The sequence below is a fragment of the Vidua macroura genome, chromosome 4, assembly GCF_024509145.1.
Source record: "Vidua macroura isolate BioBank_ID:100142 chromosome 4, ASM2450914v1, whole genome shotgun sequence".
Classification (NCBI taxonomy): Eukaryota; Metazoa; Chordata; class Aves; order Passeriformes; family Viduidae; genus Vidua; species Vidua macroura.
In genome coordinates, this window is record NC_071574.1 from 50,391,658 (window position 1) to 50,407,313 (window position 15,656).

Sequence of the window (15,656 nt, forward strand, 5' to 3'; positions counted from 1 at the left end):
CTTTCAGCACTGATATTTTTCCTTTGCCTATCATCTCAGTGAATACTTTCCTTTTCTAAATGTCCAGCAGGCTGTAGAAAGTAGTTAATACTCAACAGGAATAAGGGCATGACAATATAATTGAGATGAGAGTTCCATGGAATCTCTTGAGCAGAGGTATTTTTTGCACAATCGAGGTAAACTGTCACTCTTTGAGACAGGGTGAGAATAGAGAGGATATTTTAGGACAGAGACATTTCTGGGAAACATCCCCTCACCAGTGTGTGCCACTTAAACTCCAGTATAGCTCATGTTTTGTGGTTGCTTCGAAGAAATGCAGACCTGGACAGCTTTTGTCCATCTGTTGTGTCTCACCCTGAAGGCTTCCCAGAATAATTCAATTACCAATTCAAATTCAAAATCTGTATGTTATTATACAGTACATTTCTACATGAAAGACCACTCCAGACCCTAAACATTTTCTCAGATTAGCTACAGTTCTAAATTAACTATGAAATGAGAATCCTGGCCTTCTGTATGTGGGCTGCAGTTTTATGCCTGAATACCATGAGCATGCGCTGGCTGTAGTTTGGGAAGCCTTTTTCCAGTATTCCATTCCAATATTGTCTGTGTCTTTTTTTTTTTTTTTTTTTTATGCTGAAAGGTTAACTATAATTCCCTACAAGAAATGGCATGAGTTTCAAACCATTTTTCTTACACTATAGGTGATTTTTTTACACAGTTTACAAAGTATATGCATATTACTATTTGCAGATGTTTCTTCCAGCTAGTTATCTTATATATGCTGGACAGAGCTTTAATGGTACCACCACGTACCCTTTTGTTTTGTTATAAATTTCACTGTCTGCGCTTTATTTGCAAACAAAAAGCACAAGGATTTATTTTGCCCCAGATAAGAATAAATATAAATAAATAAACAGGTGTTGAAAAGTCTTTCTAGTGCTTGCATCTGTGATTCCCTCCTGAAACAAAAGTCATTCTGAAAGCTTTACTGAAAGCTGGCTTTGAAAGTGAGTATTTTTGCAGACTGCTGACAGCAGTACTACATTTGCTAAAGAGATGCAGTCACACAATGGTTTGCTTCTGTATTATCTAGGTCATGGGACAGAATTCTCCTGGGTGCTAACACTTTCCATTAAGCTGAATTTGTTGGTGCACAGTGCAGCTATTTTCCTTTTTAAAGCTGGTCCTAAATGGGAATGCTGAGTGGCCTGCCTAGTTTAACTGGTTTTGGTTCCATGTAGTCAAGGGGTGAAGACCTTCTCCTGAGGGGCTGGCCACTTATTCAGCCATGGCCAAGCACTAACCGGACATTGAAGTTTCCTAATTTATGCTCTCCATCTCACACATTCACCACTGTTGATTTTGACAGTATTTGTATTGTGATCCCTGAAGGGTTTGCAGTCATCCATAAAGAAAAATAGTTCAACAGAAAACAGCTAAAGCCAGTCACTTTGCACAAATTTTAGGTAGCAAGAGCCTAATTTAAATCCTAGAAAGGCAAACTCTAGAATTTAAAACCTAGTGTATTTCAGAAGTCAGTGTATGATAAACTTCCCCTCAATTCAATGCAGTAATTGTTCTTATTTTTGTTCCTAATCCTCTTCCTCTTACATGTGAATATGCTTGGGAGCAGTAATTCCATCTCAAGCATTTTAAAGCATTACCATACAGCAGGTATTAGCTGCATGGTTTTATGATTTCTTATTTAGCCTTAAAGTTTTAAAAATAAGTCTCTATATTTTTATGATCCATTATATTTTTATGATATTTTTATTATTACTACGATAATCCATATTGGATGATGCCGATTTTACATAATGTGCATTGTCTTTTATGTACATAGGAGAAAATAATGAATCTGTGTCCAGTAAGTGGTTTGTTTAGGACAGCACAAGAAAATCTAAACTGTGTGACTGGTTCTGGCCCTCATTACTGCTAGATCTGCTCTTTTCTCTGGAGAGAGCCTTTTCTTCACCTGTTGGTCCATATTGTATGTGAGGTTATTGCACAGATATAATAAGTATACCTTGGCCTGACTGCTGAAAACTGAAAAGGACAATTATTGAGATATTGCCATAGACATGAAAAATACTGTGGGGCTGGATATACCATATCCAACTTGTTATTGTTTTATTTCTTAAGAAGCTTTATAGAGCTTATTTCTTAAGAAGCTTTCCAGTAGCATTCTTATGGAAAAAAAAAAAAAAAAAAAGAAAAAAAAAAAGAGAAGGAAGTTGCTCTGTTGGTGGTCACTGCTGGTGAAAAGTCCAAAAATCTCCTGTCTGAGAATGAAGGCAGAGACAGCCCACACAGGTCTGCTGTCTTCTAATACACACAAATGTTATCTATTATATTACAGTGTGCAAATAAGCTAAAAATGCATTCATTATTTATACAAACTCATGTTACTGCCATGGTAAAAAGTATTTGGGAAAGAAGTTGAACTTTTGAATGCTTGCATTTCAGACTATAGTTACATTGTTGAGATTCACATTTTCTGCCTTGTTATAATTTATAAACTTTGGATTTAGTCAGGGTAAGTCTTCTTACAGCTTAACTGTAATTTCCTGTGCTAAATGGAGTCAGATGAGTGAGGATATGAAATCTTGGAAAAGTATAATCATTCCAAGGAAAGTTGTCCCACTTGATGTAGTAGAATTGACATAATTTTGTAAGAAGGACTGGCAGTTTGTTAATTCCCTGTCCTGTCCAGAGTGAAAAATACCAAGTGAGGACTTCTGCTTGAAAGCAAATGGACTTTTACCCTCCTCATGTAATGAGTTCAGGCTCTGAGTCTAAACAGATGTGGAAATATCATCAAGTGTCTGACTGAGGAAATCACTTCAGCCTATACATAAATTCAACCATGTGCTAGAGCCTTACTGAAGGCTTGATTTCAGCTGAGATCATGGACTAGCCATGAGCTGAGGAGCTCTGTAAAATCAGACCCCAAGTGCTACACAGTACTTAAAAATAAATTTGTCTGTTGCAACCTAGGAGCTGAATTTAGTGAAGGTATTTGAGCAGGGAACTTTTCCATGCCCCATCAAATCTAATGAACCAAATGACATTTCCTGACATGCATGTATCAAATGAGTAAGGAACAAAACCAATGTTGCTGTGAAGCTAATGGTTCAAATTTTTGAGCACCAGTATTTATTTTTCTTTAATTGCACTCACAGGGACTCAAGTGCAGTTGCGTATTTTGCTTTCAAAAACACCAGCTAAGTTATAGGGTGAAAAAACCCACAAATTGTTTGATGCTGGCAGGAGAAATATCTCAAGCTTTGAAAATCAAAGAGATTTTATTCGAATTTCTTCCTACTGTTTTTTAATCTGTCAATGAGTGTGTGGTTCTCAGCCTGCAACATAGCAAGTGCATTCCCTGCAGGAAAGACAGGCAGTGGTCCCAGGCTCTCCTGGGACCACCCCCTACTACAAGCCTCAAGAGTGACACTCACGAGCTACACACATCCACGCTGCAGCTAAGCAAAGGATTAAAGTCTGTCACCTGACTGACATGGATCCCTGCAGCAGCTGTGGCAGACAGACCATAGAAATGAAACAACGTTTGTAAAAACACACTGTAGAAGATCCCTGGCTGCTTAACCAGCAGTTTCTCATTGCCCTGAAACACTGCACTTTCACAAAGAGCAACAATTTTCCTAAACCCTCATAGCCCAACCAAGGGCCATGAACATGCATCATACTGATTCAGACCTAACAGGATTTTACCATCTTTGATAAAAGATTTGAATTCTGTTTTACGGAAAGTTTGTTGTCACTGCTGCCAGTACTGATCATTTCTAAAATGCAGCAGAGATTACTTTATGACTTCCTCTCAGAGGGTCATGAAAATTGAAAAACAAGTCTCAAACTGTGTATTTAGGGAAGATCACATGGGCTGCATCAAAAACCTGTAACAGCTGCTTTCTGAAGTTGGGAAAAATTAGCCACTCAGCCCCTTTTCTCACATTGTTCAGTAAAAATTGATCCTGAGAAATGTGTTGTTTATTGACATGACTTGACCTTCGGGGGCATTGTTCAGTGAAAGAAGAAAGAATGGTTGGTAAAGTCAGATAAAGTATCGAGCTAGCCAAATAATTATATTCTTTTCTGAACCATCTTGTTCCTTCATCAATACTTCTTCTAGTCATCAGGAATATGGCCACAGCCTTGCCACCCGACTTTTCAGTTTGTCAGAAAGCCTGAATACTGCAACCACTCTTCATATAATCATCTGCAATTTAGATTTATGCATCATCCTCAACTCCCCAGTGCTGCTAAACATTTTTGTGGAATGGGAAGGGGAAAAAGAAGGAGAAAGTAGTATTTCTTGACTGTTGAGTTGCAATATAAGTCTACTGGAAAAATATCTGCAGGCATTATAAGGGGACTCACAGGACTACGTATCAATACAGACCTCTTTTGCAGACAGACGTGAGTTCACCTAATTGTTCTCTAAGTCAGTCAAGCTGAGGTTAGTCTAACACTAAGCTTTAGCTAATAAGTCCAGCTAAGAGGGAGGGTGTATGAACTCAGGCCGAAAGCCAAAGTAGAGTAAATATAAGAACTCTCTCTGGGAAAGAAAAAAAAAAAAAAAAAAAAAAAAAAAAAAAAAAAAAAAAAATCAGGGAATCTCTGTCTCCGTTCCTTACTTGCAAAGTGGGGATAGTTAAGCTGCACTTCTCCCACCCTCAACACACTAAGAGTAGAAGCTCTTCTTCTGTTAACATGCATACATATGAAGACTTGAAAAGAAAATGCAACTCAGTCTGGCTACAGTGCTGTAAGGAATAATACCTCTTAGTATAGTATTGAGTGTTCCTAAGCAATGAACTAATTGACTGTCATGTTTTTTATGGTACCCTGCTGGAAATGCTAAACTAGCTGAAATACCTTTGCCTAGTCTGGTTTCTCCAATATCATGCAGACCTCACTTTTTGTATCTTGCTGCAGGCCTTGCAATAGCATCTAAGCACATCTGAAGCTCATCTAAGCAAAAAGTACAGAGGTTTCAAATCAGTTCCACATAGCTCATTATTTGTTCACTGAGCTTCATCTAGCACTACATTTTTGATGCACAATTATTTAAGGGATTGGGAAACTTCATTGAACAGTCTTATGGTACTGCTGGAAAGATGACAATTGAAAAATGTCCAGGAATTCTCTCATTTTTCCATTTTCCCCATCACTCACTGCTCTTTTTCCCCCTAGGGTACCCCTAGGGATGTTGCATGCATCCTCAGGGAGGACTCCTCATACTTCAGTTTCTGATTCATTGACTGTGGAAGTGCTCCCTCAGGTCTTTTTTGGCCTCTGCCTTCCCCCACTCTCTGTGAAGTGACAGCCCTCCCATCAGTAACAAAACCTGCACCTCCCCCTGGATGCATTGGCTGCTTTCCTGCAGCCATTCTTGTCCTTCCACCCCGGATAGAGAAGAAAAGCAGCAGCCAGCAGCATCAGCCTCCAGCTTCTCCTCCAGGGAACAACTTCCCCACACAAAGCACTTGAGATTTCAATGGGGATTAATTGGGCAAGCTTTGGTCCATTTCCCTGCACTTCTTGTCATCCCATCCACTTTTATTGTTTTCACTTGGTTTTGAAATTTTTCCTTTTTTTTTTTTTTAGCATTTAAATTCTTTAATTTTTTCTCCTCTCTTTTGGTTTACCTTTCTTCATTGATTTCAGAATTTGTATTGGAGTAATTTTGGCAAGGTTTGGTCTTTTTCACTGTCCCTCATTTCCTCTCAGTCCATTTGGTTCTAGTCACTCTATTTCCAAATTTTATGGGTTTTTTTCAATTGCATTTTTAAAATCATATCTCCTTTCCAGAGTGTTTGTTAGTCTTTGTTCTCTGATTTCAAGTTTTCATTCCCTTTCCTGAAAGGGAATGAAAGTTCCTCAGTTCCCGAGGCTGGAGCAGCACTGATCACTGCTCTAATTTTTCATACTGTAATAGGTAACCTCAGGCAGCTTGACAGAAGCTGGTTGTTAATTTCTGGTCCCTTACACACTTGCAAGGATGGAGATGCTCCCATTTCCCTGACAAATTGTTCCAGTATATTACTTTCCCAGAAAGAAATACTCTTCTTGTTTCCAAATGTCCTGAACTGAACTTTCCAAGCTGCAATTTGGGGTTACTGCCCTTTGATAGACCATCTCCTACTACCAGGACAAAATATGGCTTTGTCATCTTTGCAATTGCCCTTGATGTAGTTGCAAGGTACAATTAGACCTTGCCTTAGTCTCCTCCATGCCAGACTGTATATGCTGAATTCCACCAGTCTCTCCTCATAGGCCACATGCTCCCTGCCTCTGTAGCCTGCTGCTGGATGCTCTCCAGATTCCTCCACATCCTTTTTGGACTGAGTGGGGGGACCCAGAACTGAACTGCTATTCCAGGTGCAACCTCACCAGTGCCAAGGAATAAATGGGTAATAACTTCCTTCCACCTGCTGGTCTTGTTCCTCCCAATATAACTCCCAACACAGTATGTGATTTGCCTTACAGGAAGAGCATTCAATATATGGGCTTATATTCAACTTGGCACCTGCCATAACCTCCAGGCTGCAGAAAGGCTGAAACTCAGCCCATCACCTCCCAGCCATAGGGTGGCTCCAGCCAGGTGTCAAGCTCTGCACCTCACCATGTTGAACTCTTTGAGGTTTTTTCTAACCCATCATCTCATCCCTTGAGGTCCCTTGGCTTCAAAGTATTTGGAATGTCAACCAGTCCCTGTAACTTAATATTATCCTGCACAATATGTAAAAAATTAAAAAATGCCAGTGATATTTTATGTCCTTTGGTCCCAAAGGAACTTTAATGTTGTTACTCTGCTTCTGGCTGCATTTTTCTCAATTTGTGTTTGTTCTTATTTAGTCCACAGTTTCACTGAGCTGAAGTCCTGTCACCAGCCTCTTTTTGGCTGCTGGCAGCACCAGGAGAGGAATCCTGTGACTACAAGCTTTATTGCCAGTCTTGTTGGCTCCTAATGCCCACCACAGGCCCTGCTGTATTTGCATTAATGGCAGAGGATATGAGTGTATCTAGTTCCTTTTTCAGCTAACTCCTTCTACATCTTAAATATTTGATATTTATAAACTGGTCTATGTGTCAAAAGCTGCATGCTGTTGGAGTTAGTCCCACACTTTCTTTACTTCCCCCAAAAAAAAGAATTCTATTTCGTATGGAAATAGTAGTGTATATAGTGCACAGCAGTATATATTGGAAAAAAAATTGTGCATCAACTGCAAGTAAACTGGGGATCTAGGCCAAAGACTATTCATATGTGTAAGAGGCTTTGCATGTTACATTATGCCTAACTTTTAATTACGATAAGGATTGGCTATTTGGCTCCAAAATCAAAGTGTGCTTAAGCATGTGAATGGTCTCACTGAAAGCAACAGGACTAACTGTGGACTTAAAAATTAAGATAGCATCTGGATCTGTCATTGGTCCTCAATCAGACTTGTTGCTCTAAGTTTCCCAATGCTGCCATCTACAGAGTAAGTTGACTACAGCTTTCAACAGGCAGGCAACTAAATGGTTATGAAAAATATACATTGCACACAGTCAACCCTGGTAGAGCTCTCAATTAGCTCTAAATGTGCATGTCTAAACAGATAAGCCTAAAATCCTACCTTCAATATTTCTCAAATATTTCCAAGGATAGTTCTATATATTAACTGTTAAATGTCCACCTCTGGAAGGCAGCACAAAAATGGCAAGAACCTGTTAATTCAAATTAATTTGCTCAATAGACTCCTCTGTCTAGAAGAGAAGCAGTTTCTCCAGAGTGGGCATAAAACACAGCAGGCTTTGCAAGCTCCTGCCCTTCTCAACAATTTTCACAGGGAAAATTCAGGGGTAAATTCAGGAAAAAGACAAAGGACTTTAGAGGAGATGAAGAGAGGGTCAAAAGCGTTAATTTATTTAAGAAGGACACACAGGAAATCAAGGAAAAGTAACAGTTCTGAATGAAACTACAGCTATAAGAACAAAGAGGAGAAAACAAGGGACAAGAAATGAACCTCACTTCTGATAGATGTGCCCAAGAAAAAATACTAAATTATAAGAGCATCTTCTCATGAGAAGTGTTTTGATACATAGCACTCTAAAAAACAACTCTTGTCCCAGACATTTCTGCCAAAGTGTGAAGTAATGGGCAAAGATTAAAATTTAAAAACTGTCAGTAGTTAAAATAAGCTAGGAAATATGAGTAAGAAAAAGCATTTCTTTTGAGATTATACATGCCTGATATGGCTTTAAAACTTCTTCCTGGTTTTCTGTTCATAGCTCATTCAATAGAATTTCAAGTTGTCAAATACACACTTCTATGCATTGTGACTTTTTTCTGAATGCACTAACACATTTGGAACAGCTGCACTGCAATATTGCAACATCTTCCATATATTCAGCTTATTGATCACCACCCATGGTTTGAGATCTCTATCCCAGCTCCCAAAATCTTTGCCATCCCCAAGAACTCATCTTCCTGTCTCTGAAACCCAAGGTGTTTTAAAAGAAAGCCCAGCTGTTTCCTAAGCCCTTGTCATCATTTCTGCAGGGGACAACAGCCTTGCTAGTGGATGTTATACATAAGTAGATAGATAACATTTATTCTTTAGTTTTTCTCTTTATTTCCATCCTTTGAAGCTACACCTGGGACCAGAATGTGAGAAAATAAGTCTGGCACAAACAACCCTTTCCCTGTTTTTTCATGAGGCCTAAATTAATAAAATGTTGCCTTCTGGTAGATTCTTAACTCAGAAGCTTGAGGAGAATGATTAAAAAAGTTTATGAAACACTGAAACAACTTTGTGATTTCATTTGTACTACTAACTAAAAGAAAAAGTAAACCACAAAATATTGGACTGCTGCAATCACTAAAAAATATACAGTAGTATCTCAAAGACATTTTCAGATTTCTTCAGCATTGACTCTACACAGGCACAGCCACAGCATGTATCCTCAGTAATTGCCCTAAGGGCAAGGAGAGGGTCCTGTGCAGCACTAAAGCTCACAGCCCCAGGTAAGGCAGACAGCTCACTTGGCACCTCCCGTGCTCCTCCTGCTGTAGCTGGTTTTACTGCACCTTCCACTCTCGGTGCTCATGTCCCTTGCCTCTCCTCTGCTGACGGCTGTGTTGCTAAGCAGCCTGAGCCACAAGCATGGCTCCGAGCCTGTGCTGGAGCAGGGCTGCAGCAGAGATGCCCCAGGAGGCCTCTCCCCCCACTAAGACAGCTTCCACTAAGAGGCAGAAGATGATGCTGTTGTAGAGGACAATGACACATAAGAGACCTTTTCTTAGCCATCCCTGCTAACAGAAGCTGAAGCTACTGATGTTTAGAAATGGAGTATGCTGAGGTTTAGCAAATTCTTAGATTTCAAATTAAAATGTGTTGCAACCCTTTGCCAGCTTCAGCTATCAGGTAATTACATGAGCAGCAACAAGGCCTAATACAAAACAACTTCAGCCCACACAGAGCTTTAATAAGAGCTTGAATTAACCTTCAAAAAAAGCCCTGTGACCATCTACAACTGTGTTACCCAGCACTGTATAAAATGGTTGCCAGGGACAGACTGGGACTGCACTAGAATAAAGACCCAAGTTTAAGGGTGTTTTATCCCTGCCTACAGCTACCTGAGGTATCAGCAGGGAGCTGCAAGATCAGCAAACAGCAACAAGACTCAGGTAAAAATCATTTCCAAAGGTCATGGTTCATGCCAAAGACTATGCATTATGGATTAAGTATCTTTCCCTTGAATCCAAAATTTCATCCTGCTATTAGAAAACCCATGTAGTGTGGGTTTCTCCTTTTTAGGTAATTTTGGATGTGACAAATAAATACAGCCTCTTTAAAGGTCTTCATAACAGAATCACAAGTTAGTAAACATATATGGCCTAACCCAGGATTGTGTTCTGCCTCAGCCAGCAGGTTTGATTTTAGCTACAGGTAGGGAAAATACCTGTAGCTGTCTCCTATATATTCTGTGGCTTGTAGCATTAATACAGACCACATTAAGGTCTGAATGTTAATTTATCACACCTTACCCCTCCAAAATAAATGTATTTAGAGTGGCAGATTGCAGCTTATGAGTTTCAGACTGGACATTAGGAAAAGCCTTACTAGAAGGATAGTGCAGCGTGCAGCACTGCAATATGTTACACAGACCAGTGTCTCTCCATCCTTGAAAGCCTCCAAGACACTAGAAAAAGCAATTGCCCTGCTACCCTGAGGCTAACTTAACTTTTTGCTCAGAGGAGAGCTTTGAGGGTCTTTTGAACAGAAGACTTACAGAGGATGCCGCACAACTCTTTTTGGAGAAAATTAGTCATCACTTCAGTCCATTTAGTCTTCCAGCAGAACATTTTATTCTCATTAAGGACAAGGAAATATCAACCAACAACTCAATTAACATAACACAGATCAAACAAGCCCTGTTAAGCATTTTCTACTTAACATGTGAAAAAAGAGTCTAAAGATATCTGATGTGTCCAAACCGTTCACATTAAAACTTGAGCTCATCCTTTAGCATAAGCTCAGCTGATGTTGCTTCTGTGTATAGCAAAAGGTGGAAATAATTTAAGTTACCAGAACAGCTGTGTTTAACAAGTACTGAAGCACTGGAGTTTAAACTGCATTTACTGGTGTGCTATTAAACTGCTTTCCTTGCATCTCTTCAGAGTCTTAGGCAGACTTGCAGAAAGCCACAGCAGAAAAACGAACTTCTCCTTTTTCACGCTCTGTAAATTGTCTGCAGATCTTAGCAGAATCCTTGGGGATGAAAAAATACAGCTGCTTAGACTAACCAAATACATTTCCTGTAGAGAACAAGTCTTTGCAGTTTCTCTCTGAGTCCCACCAAATAAGTTACATAATCTTACAGCACCAGCTAATAAATACACTGAACAGGTATCTAGCACTTAGGGACAATACCTTTAGTAGTCATAAACTTGGCAGATTTAAGCACAGACTTGTACAGCAAGTAGGTACAGCCACTATACACCACATGTAGACTTCTCACCTCTTTATATGGCTTTTTATAAGCCTTGTTTTCAGGGAAACAAGCAGCAAGGGAGAAGATTTACCTTCAACAGCAAGTCATCCGAGCTTGTGCCATGGTTTACAGGAAATGGCATACGGCCATCTGTGAAAGAAATACTTCTGAATTAGCAGAACTGAGCATAGTAGACCCAAACAAGTACACATATGATGATACTGGGGAAGTCAAAACAAATTGTCAATAGTCTGAGTGAGATGGAAACAGTGCTCTCAGCTACACCAGTGACAACATGCCTTAGGCCTTCAGTGAAACCCATCATCAGTTAAAATCTTCAGATGAAAATACAAATTGTGTTTTGGGTCTGGGAGCCTCAGCAAACAGTTTAATTAGCACAAAGTATCTTGCTTGAGCCCCCAACACTGCTGTGCAGTGTGAAGTAGGCCCAGTCCAAACGCAGAGTTCACAGGACCTTACCCAATTCATACAGGTGTCCATCCACATTGACAAAAAGGATGAAATGGAAGTTCACACTGTTGTCCTCAACCTTAGGAAACACCAGATATATTTGTTAGATTCAAGCTAGCACTGCAAACCCAATTTTGACTACAGAACAAGCTTCAACAAGAAAGCAAAGGACTGAAAACTTAAGGTCAGCAGAAGAGGTCTGTGGCAAGACTTCTACAAGGTCAAGCACCAGAAATCCTAATATAAAATGATATTTTACAACTGAACTGTAACAGCTATCTGACAGGCAAAAAATAAGCACTGCTCTACCACCTTCATTAAGCATTTTCCCAAGATTTTACACATTCACATCTTACCCGACATTGTCCTTCTTGCGCAACAGAATTGTGGACTTCTTGTATAGCCTGAAGAGAAAGCAGGTACAGGTTACTACATCTTTAAAGGCTGATAACTGTCAGCAGTTTTTGTAGTTCATATACCTTATTATTTGCCAAATGCTTAGCTCTTTCTTCAGGAGACAAATCGGCTGTTTCATCAAGAAACTTCTTCAGGGCAGACCCCTCCTCTGCACAAGATGAAACATTTTATTCAGTATAGGTGAAACATCAGTCGCAGTTTAGATGCAGCCCACAGTAATCAATGCTTTTTGCACTAACTACAAGTCATTGCATTCAGCCTGTAACTATCTCCAACATAAGCACATTACAACTACCACTTAAAGTAAGCTATTAACACAGAATATATTAGTAACAATCTACACAAACAACCAGAGTTGTTTCAGGGAAGAGTGCTTCAGTGTACTCTGGATGCTTGCTTTGAAAATAATTTTCAAATGGGATTTAGCTTTTCTGATTTCCTCACTGCACATTTGGCAGAAATGTTCAATCCTGTTTTGAAGAAATTCAAGAAAAGTACCAGCTATAGGACACATAACTAACAGAATATGGGCAGATTAAATTGTCTCGCTGCCTTCAAATGAAGGCAGCACTTGCTCATGACAAGTTGGTCTGCCATAACATAAATTAGTAGTGCAGTACTAAGATGCACATAAAAGATATGCTGCATCATTGCTTCACTCACCAAGTGTTATTCCAGTGAATCCTTTTTTTAAGGAGAACAAAGAAAAACTATGCTTCAATGCTCGCTATGACTTCCACATGTTTTCCTTTGTATAAGAAGGAATCCCACACCACAGAAAGGGTCCAAGTTCTCTTAGAATAATGGTAGATATATTTTGCAGATCTAGTCTCTGAACAACAAAATAATCTTTCTCTATAGTAAAGAAACCATCAAAACTATTACCTTGGTAGGAAAAATCTTACAAATCCTCATCTATACAATTTCTCCAGCAAAAAGAAAACATGTTTTAGACTGATTTACAGGCTACTCTGAGCACATCGATTTACATTAGACATAAGAAGCATGAAGAACTCAATCTCATATATTGACATCAAGCTTAATGTCAATAACTACTTCTGAACACAGTGCTTCCTAATCACAGACTTTGGTCAGTCCTGCTAAGTGCCCTTTTCCTCCTGGATTGCTTACTAGGACAATACCTCTGCAGCTAGCAGACAGGAGTCAAAGCACATTCCCTTCTGTGTTTCAGGCAGTCGACATGCTCCTCTCCAAGAGCTGGAAGACCCACTTACCAACTGAAACAGTACAGGATGCCTTAACTTGGCTTGCATGAAAGTAAGCTGTCTCCCAATAGCCCATATCCATTCAATCTGCTGTCAAAAAAACAGAAATTCAAGCACTTCAGAACATTCATACTCACCAAGTTTCAATTTGTCTTTGTTATTAGCCACTGCATGTATCAGACCAATTGTCCCACAGGAGTTACTGACGGTCTGCTTCAGGAAATACACTTTAGAACTGATCTCCTGGTCCTTTATTTTCTCAGTCTGTTGCTTCCTGAAGTTTTCATGCTGTAAACATGAAACTGTTTTAGGCATTTCATCACAGTCCTATCCTTGTATTGTGCACTGGACAAGTAACTATCAGTATCAGGACTAGACAAAGATTTATTCAGAAAGTCATCATTGTGGCACCAGTAAAGCACCATATGCCTAAACTGGATTCAGGCCAACACTTAATGGACTGACTACCTGCATGATTCAGTCATATCCAAAGGCACTGTTCTTAGCTTCTCCATCTGTGCCACACACTGGAAATAGCTTGGGGTGGGAAACAATATAATGGATAGGCTCTTTTATATCCTCTCTCAGTTGCTTCAATCCATTCAACAAGGCTACTCAGCATGTCTCTACAATAGGCCTTTTAGAATTATTTGCCTTCATGAGCCCCTCCCCTATGTATAAACAACTGCAAAAGCCATCACTATTGGAAAGTTGTAATCCTTCTTTTTAAGAACCTGTTAATTGAATTTGATTTCATCCTTAGCATCAAGTCAATTGAGTATATTAAAGAAGCAATGTAGGCCTCTCCAGATCCAATGATTCAGCATGGCAATGGAATTGCTATTCCTCACACTCAAGACCACTCATGTTTTGTTTTTTTTTTTCCTTAGTCTGATATATAAAGCAAAATCTCACAGGAACACTGGGATGGAATGAGAGCCCTTGTTTGGTTGCTCTGCTCAGCTAAGGCTATTTGGAGGCCGGGACCAAGCACAACACCGTGCCAGTGCCAAGCCCCATCCACACCCAACCATCTGATGCTTGGGGGATGGCAGCCGCACTCCAGACGGCAGCCAGCGCTACCCTGCCGGGAGGTAACACCCACCTGCTCAGTGAGCGGGAACAGCAGGAGCAGCGCGCAGGCCGGGGTCGGCACGGCGCGCAGCGCCTCATCCTCGAAGCCCAGCACGTCCACGAAGCGCCAGCCAGGACCCACCCCGAGGCGGGACAGCACCTGCACGGGGCACAGAGAGCGGGTGGCCCGGCCGCGCCACGCCCGTCACCGCGGGGCGCGGCCGCCCCAGCCCCGCCGCGCCCGGTGACACAGCACAACGCGCGGCCCCGCCGCGCCGCCTGCCGGCCGCGCCCGCCCCGAGGGCGCACGGGCTCAGCGCCGCTCCGCAGGTGCGGCCGCGCCCCGCGCCCCGGCGGGGCGGGATGCTGAGGGACGGAGGGAGGCGCCGCTCCGCGCCCCGGCGGGGCGGGATGCCGAGGGACGGAGGGAGGCGCCGCTCCGCGCCCCGGCGGGGCGGGATGCCGAGGGACGGAGGGAGGCGCCGCTCCGCGCCCCGGCGGGGCGGGATGCCGAGGGACGAAGGCAGGCGCCGCTCCGCAGGTGCGGCCGCGCCCTGCGCAGCGGTACCGCCACCGCGGCTGGCGCTCCCCGGCAGGGCGGGATGCCGAGGGATGCAGGGGGAAGGGCCGGCGCCCTCCCGCCCGCGGCGGTCCTCCGGCGGCGGCAACTCACTTTGTTCAGCATCTGGAAGACAATGCGGGGGGTGGAGGGGGGAAACGTGAGTGCCGGTGACAGACAGCGTCCCACCACCCGCTCCCCAGCCCTGTCCCCGCCGCCCCTCGCGCACCTCGGGGTTGATCTCCATCGGCTGCCAGGCCATGGCTGCAGGAGCCGGGAAGAAGGCAGGCTATGCCCCACGCACGACGATGTCCCCCGCGGCAGTTCCGCTGCCGAGCCGCTGGCGACGCTGGGGCGCGGAGCCGCCCACCCGGCTCTTATATAGGGGCGGGCTGGCCCACTCCGCGCGGCGGCGGGGGGAGAGGGAGGAGCAGGGCACGGCCGAGGCGGGGGGGCGCGGGGCCGAGGGGCCGGGGCCGGGGCCGGGGATGCGGGGCCGAGGATGCGGGGCCGAGGATGCGGGGCCGGGGCCGGGGGAGCCCGGCCGGGGCTGCGGGGCCGGGGCCGGGGCACGCCGCCTCCGCAGGAGCGGGGTGCGGCCGGCGGCCAGGGGGACCACGGCCTCCTGACGCTGGCGTGGAGAAAGTGCTGGAAGCGGGCCGGCAGCGTGGGCAATCGGCTGGCATCACCCAGGGCAACAGGTTTCTTCTCCACCATCAACTCAGCCCCTGGGCTCCGTGCATCCCGAAATCCCATGTCTACATTTATGTGCCTAGCCGCTCCTAAGCATCAGACCCTGTTCTGTGTATGTTGCGTAAAGTATACAATGGTTTTTATATTCAACAAAATCATTAAACGCTTATTTTTTAATTTCCAGTATCATTAATCTGACATGAAAGTCT

The 15,656-nt window shown here is 42.8% G+C and overlaps 1 protein-coding gene across 2 annotated transcripts; it reads right to left on the minus strand.

Annotated features, from left to right (window-relative positions):
- Positions 1-10,357: 10,357 nt before the first annotated feature.
- Positions 10,358-15,116, minus strand: UCHL1 (ubiquitin C-terminal hydrolase L1). Of its 2 annotated transcripts, XM_053975668.1 has the most exons (9): positions 14,984-15,116; positions 14,869-14,880; positions 14,227-14,355; positions 13,259-13,409; positions 11,958-12,043; positions 11,835-11,882; positions 11,488-11,557; positions 11,099-11,157; positions 10,358-10,784 (listed from the first exon to the last, which is right to left on the minus strand). In XM_053975668.1, the coding sequence occupies exons 1-9, from the start codon at positions 15,014-15,016 to the stop codon at positions 10,698-10,700; spliced, it is 675 nt and encodes a 224-aa protein (XP_053831643.1). In that variant the 5' UTR covers positions 15,017-15,116; the 3' UTR covers positions 10,358-10,697. The 2 variants fall into 2 exon arrangements, with proteins under 2 accessions (XP_053831643.1, XP_053831644.1); XM_053975669.1 differs by lacking the exon at positions 14,869-14,880.
- Between the last annotated feature and the right edge of the window lie 540 nt (positions 15,117-15,656).

What these genes read in the sequence shown, in the direction of transcription:
- UCHL1 (XM_053975668.1), bottom strand. Translation starts at nt 15,016, where the DNA reads ATGGCCTGGCAGCCGATGGAGATCAACCCCGAG. An exon ending in AGCATTTGGCAAATAATAAG is followed by an intron (nt 11,883 to 11,957) that starts GTATATGAACTA and finishes CTTTCTCTTCAG; the next exon opens with GCTATACAAGAAGTCCACAA. An exon ending in CGGATGACTTGCTGTTGAAG is followed by an intron (nt 10,785 to 11,098) that starts GTAAATCTTCTC and finishes TTCATCCCCAAG; the next exon opens with GATTCTGCTAAGATCTGCAG.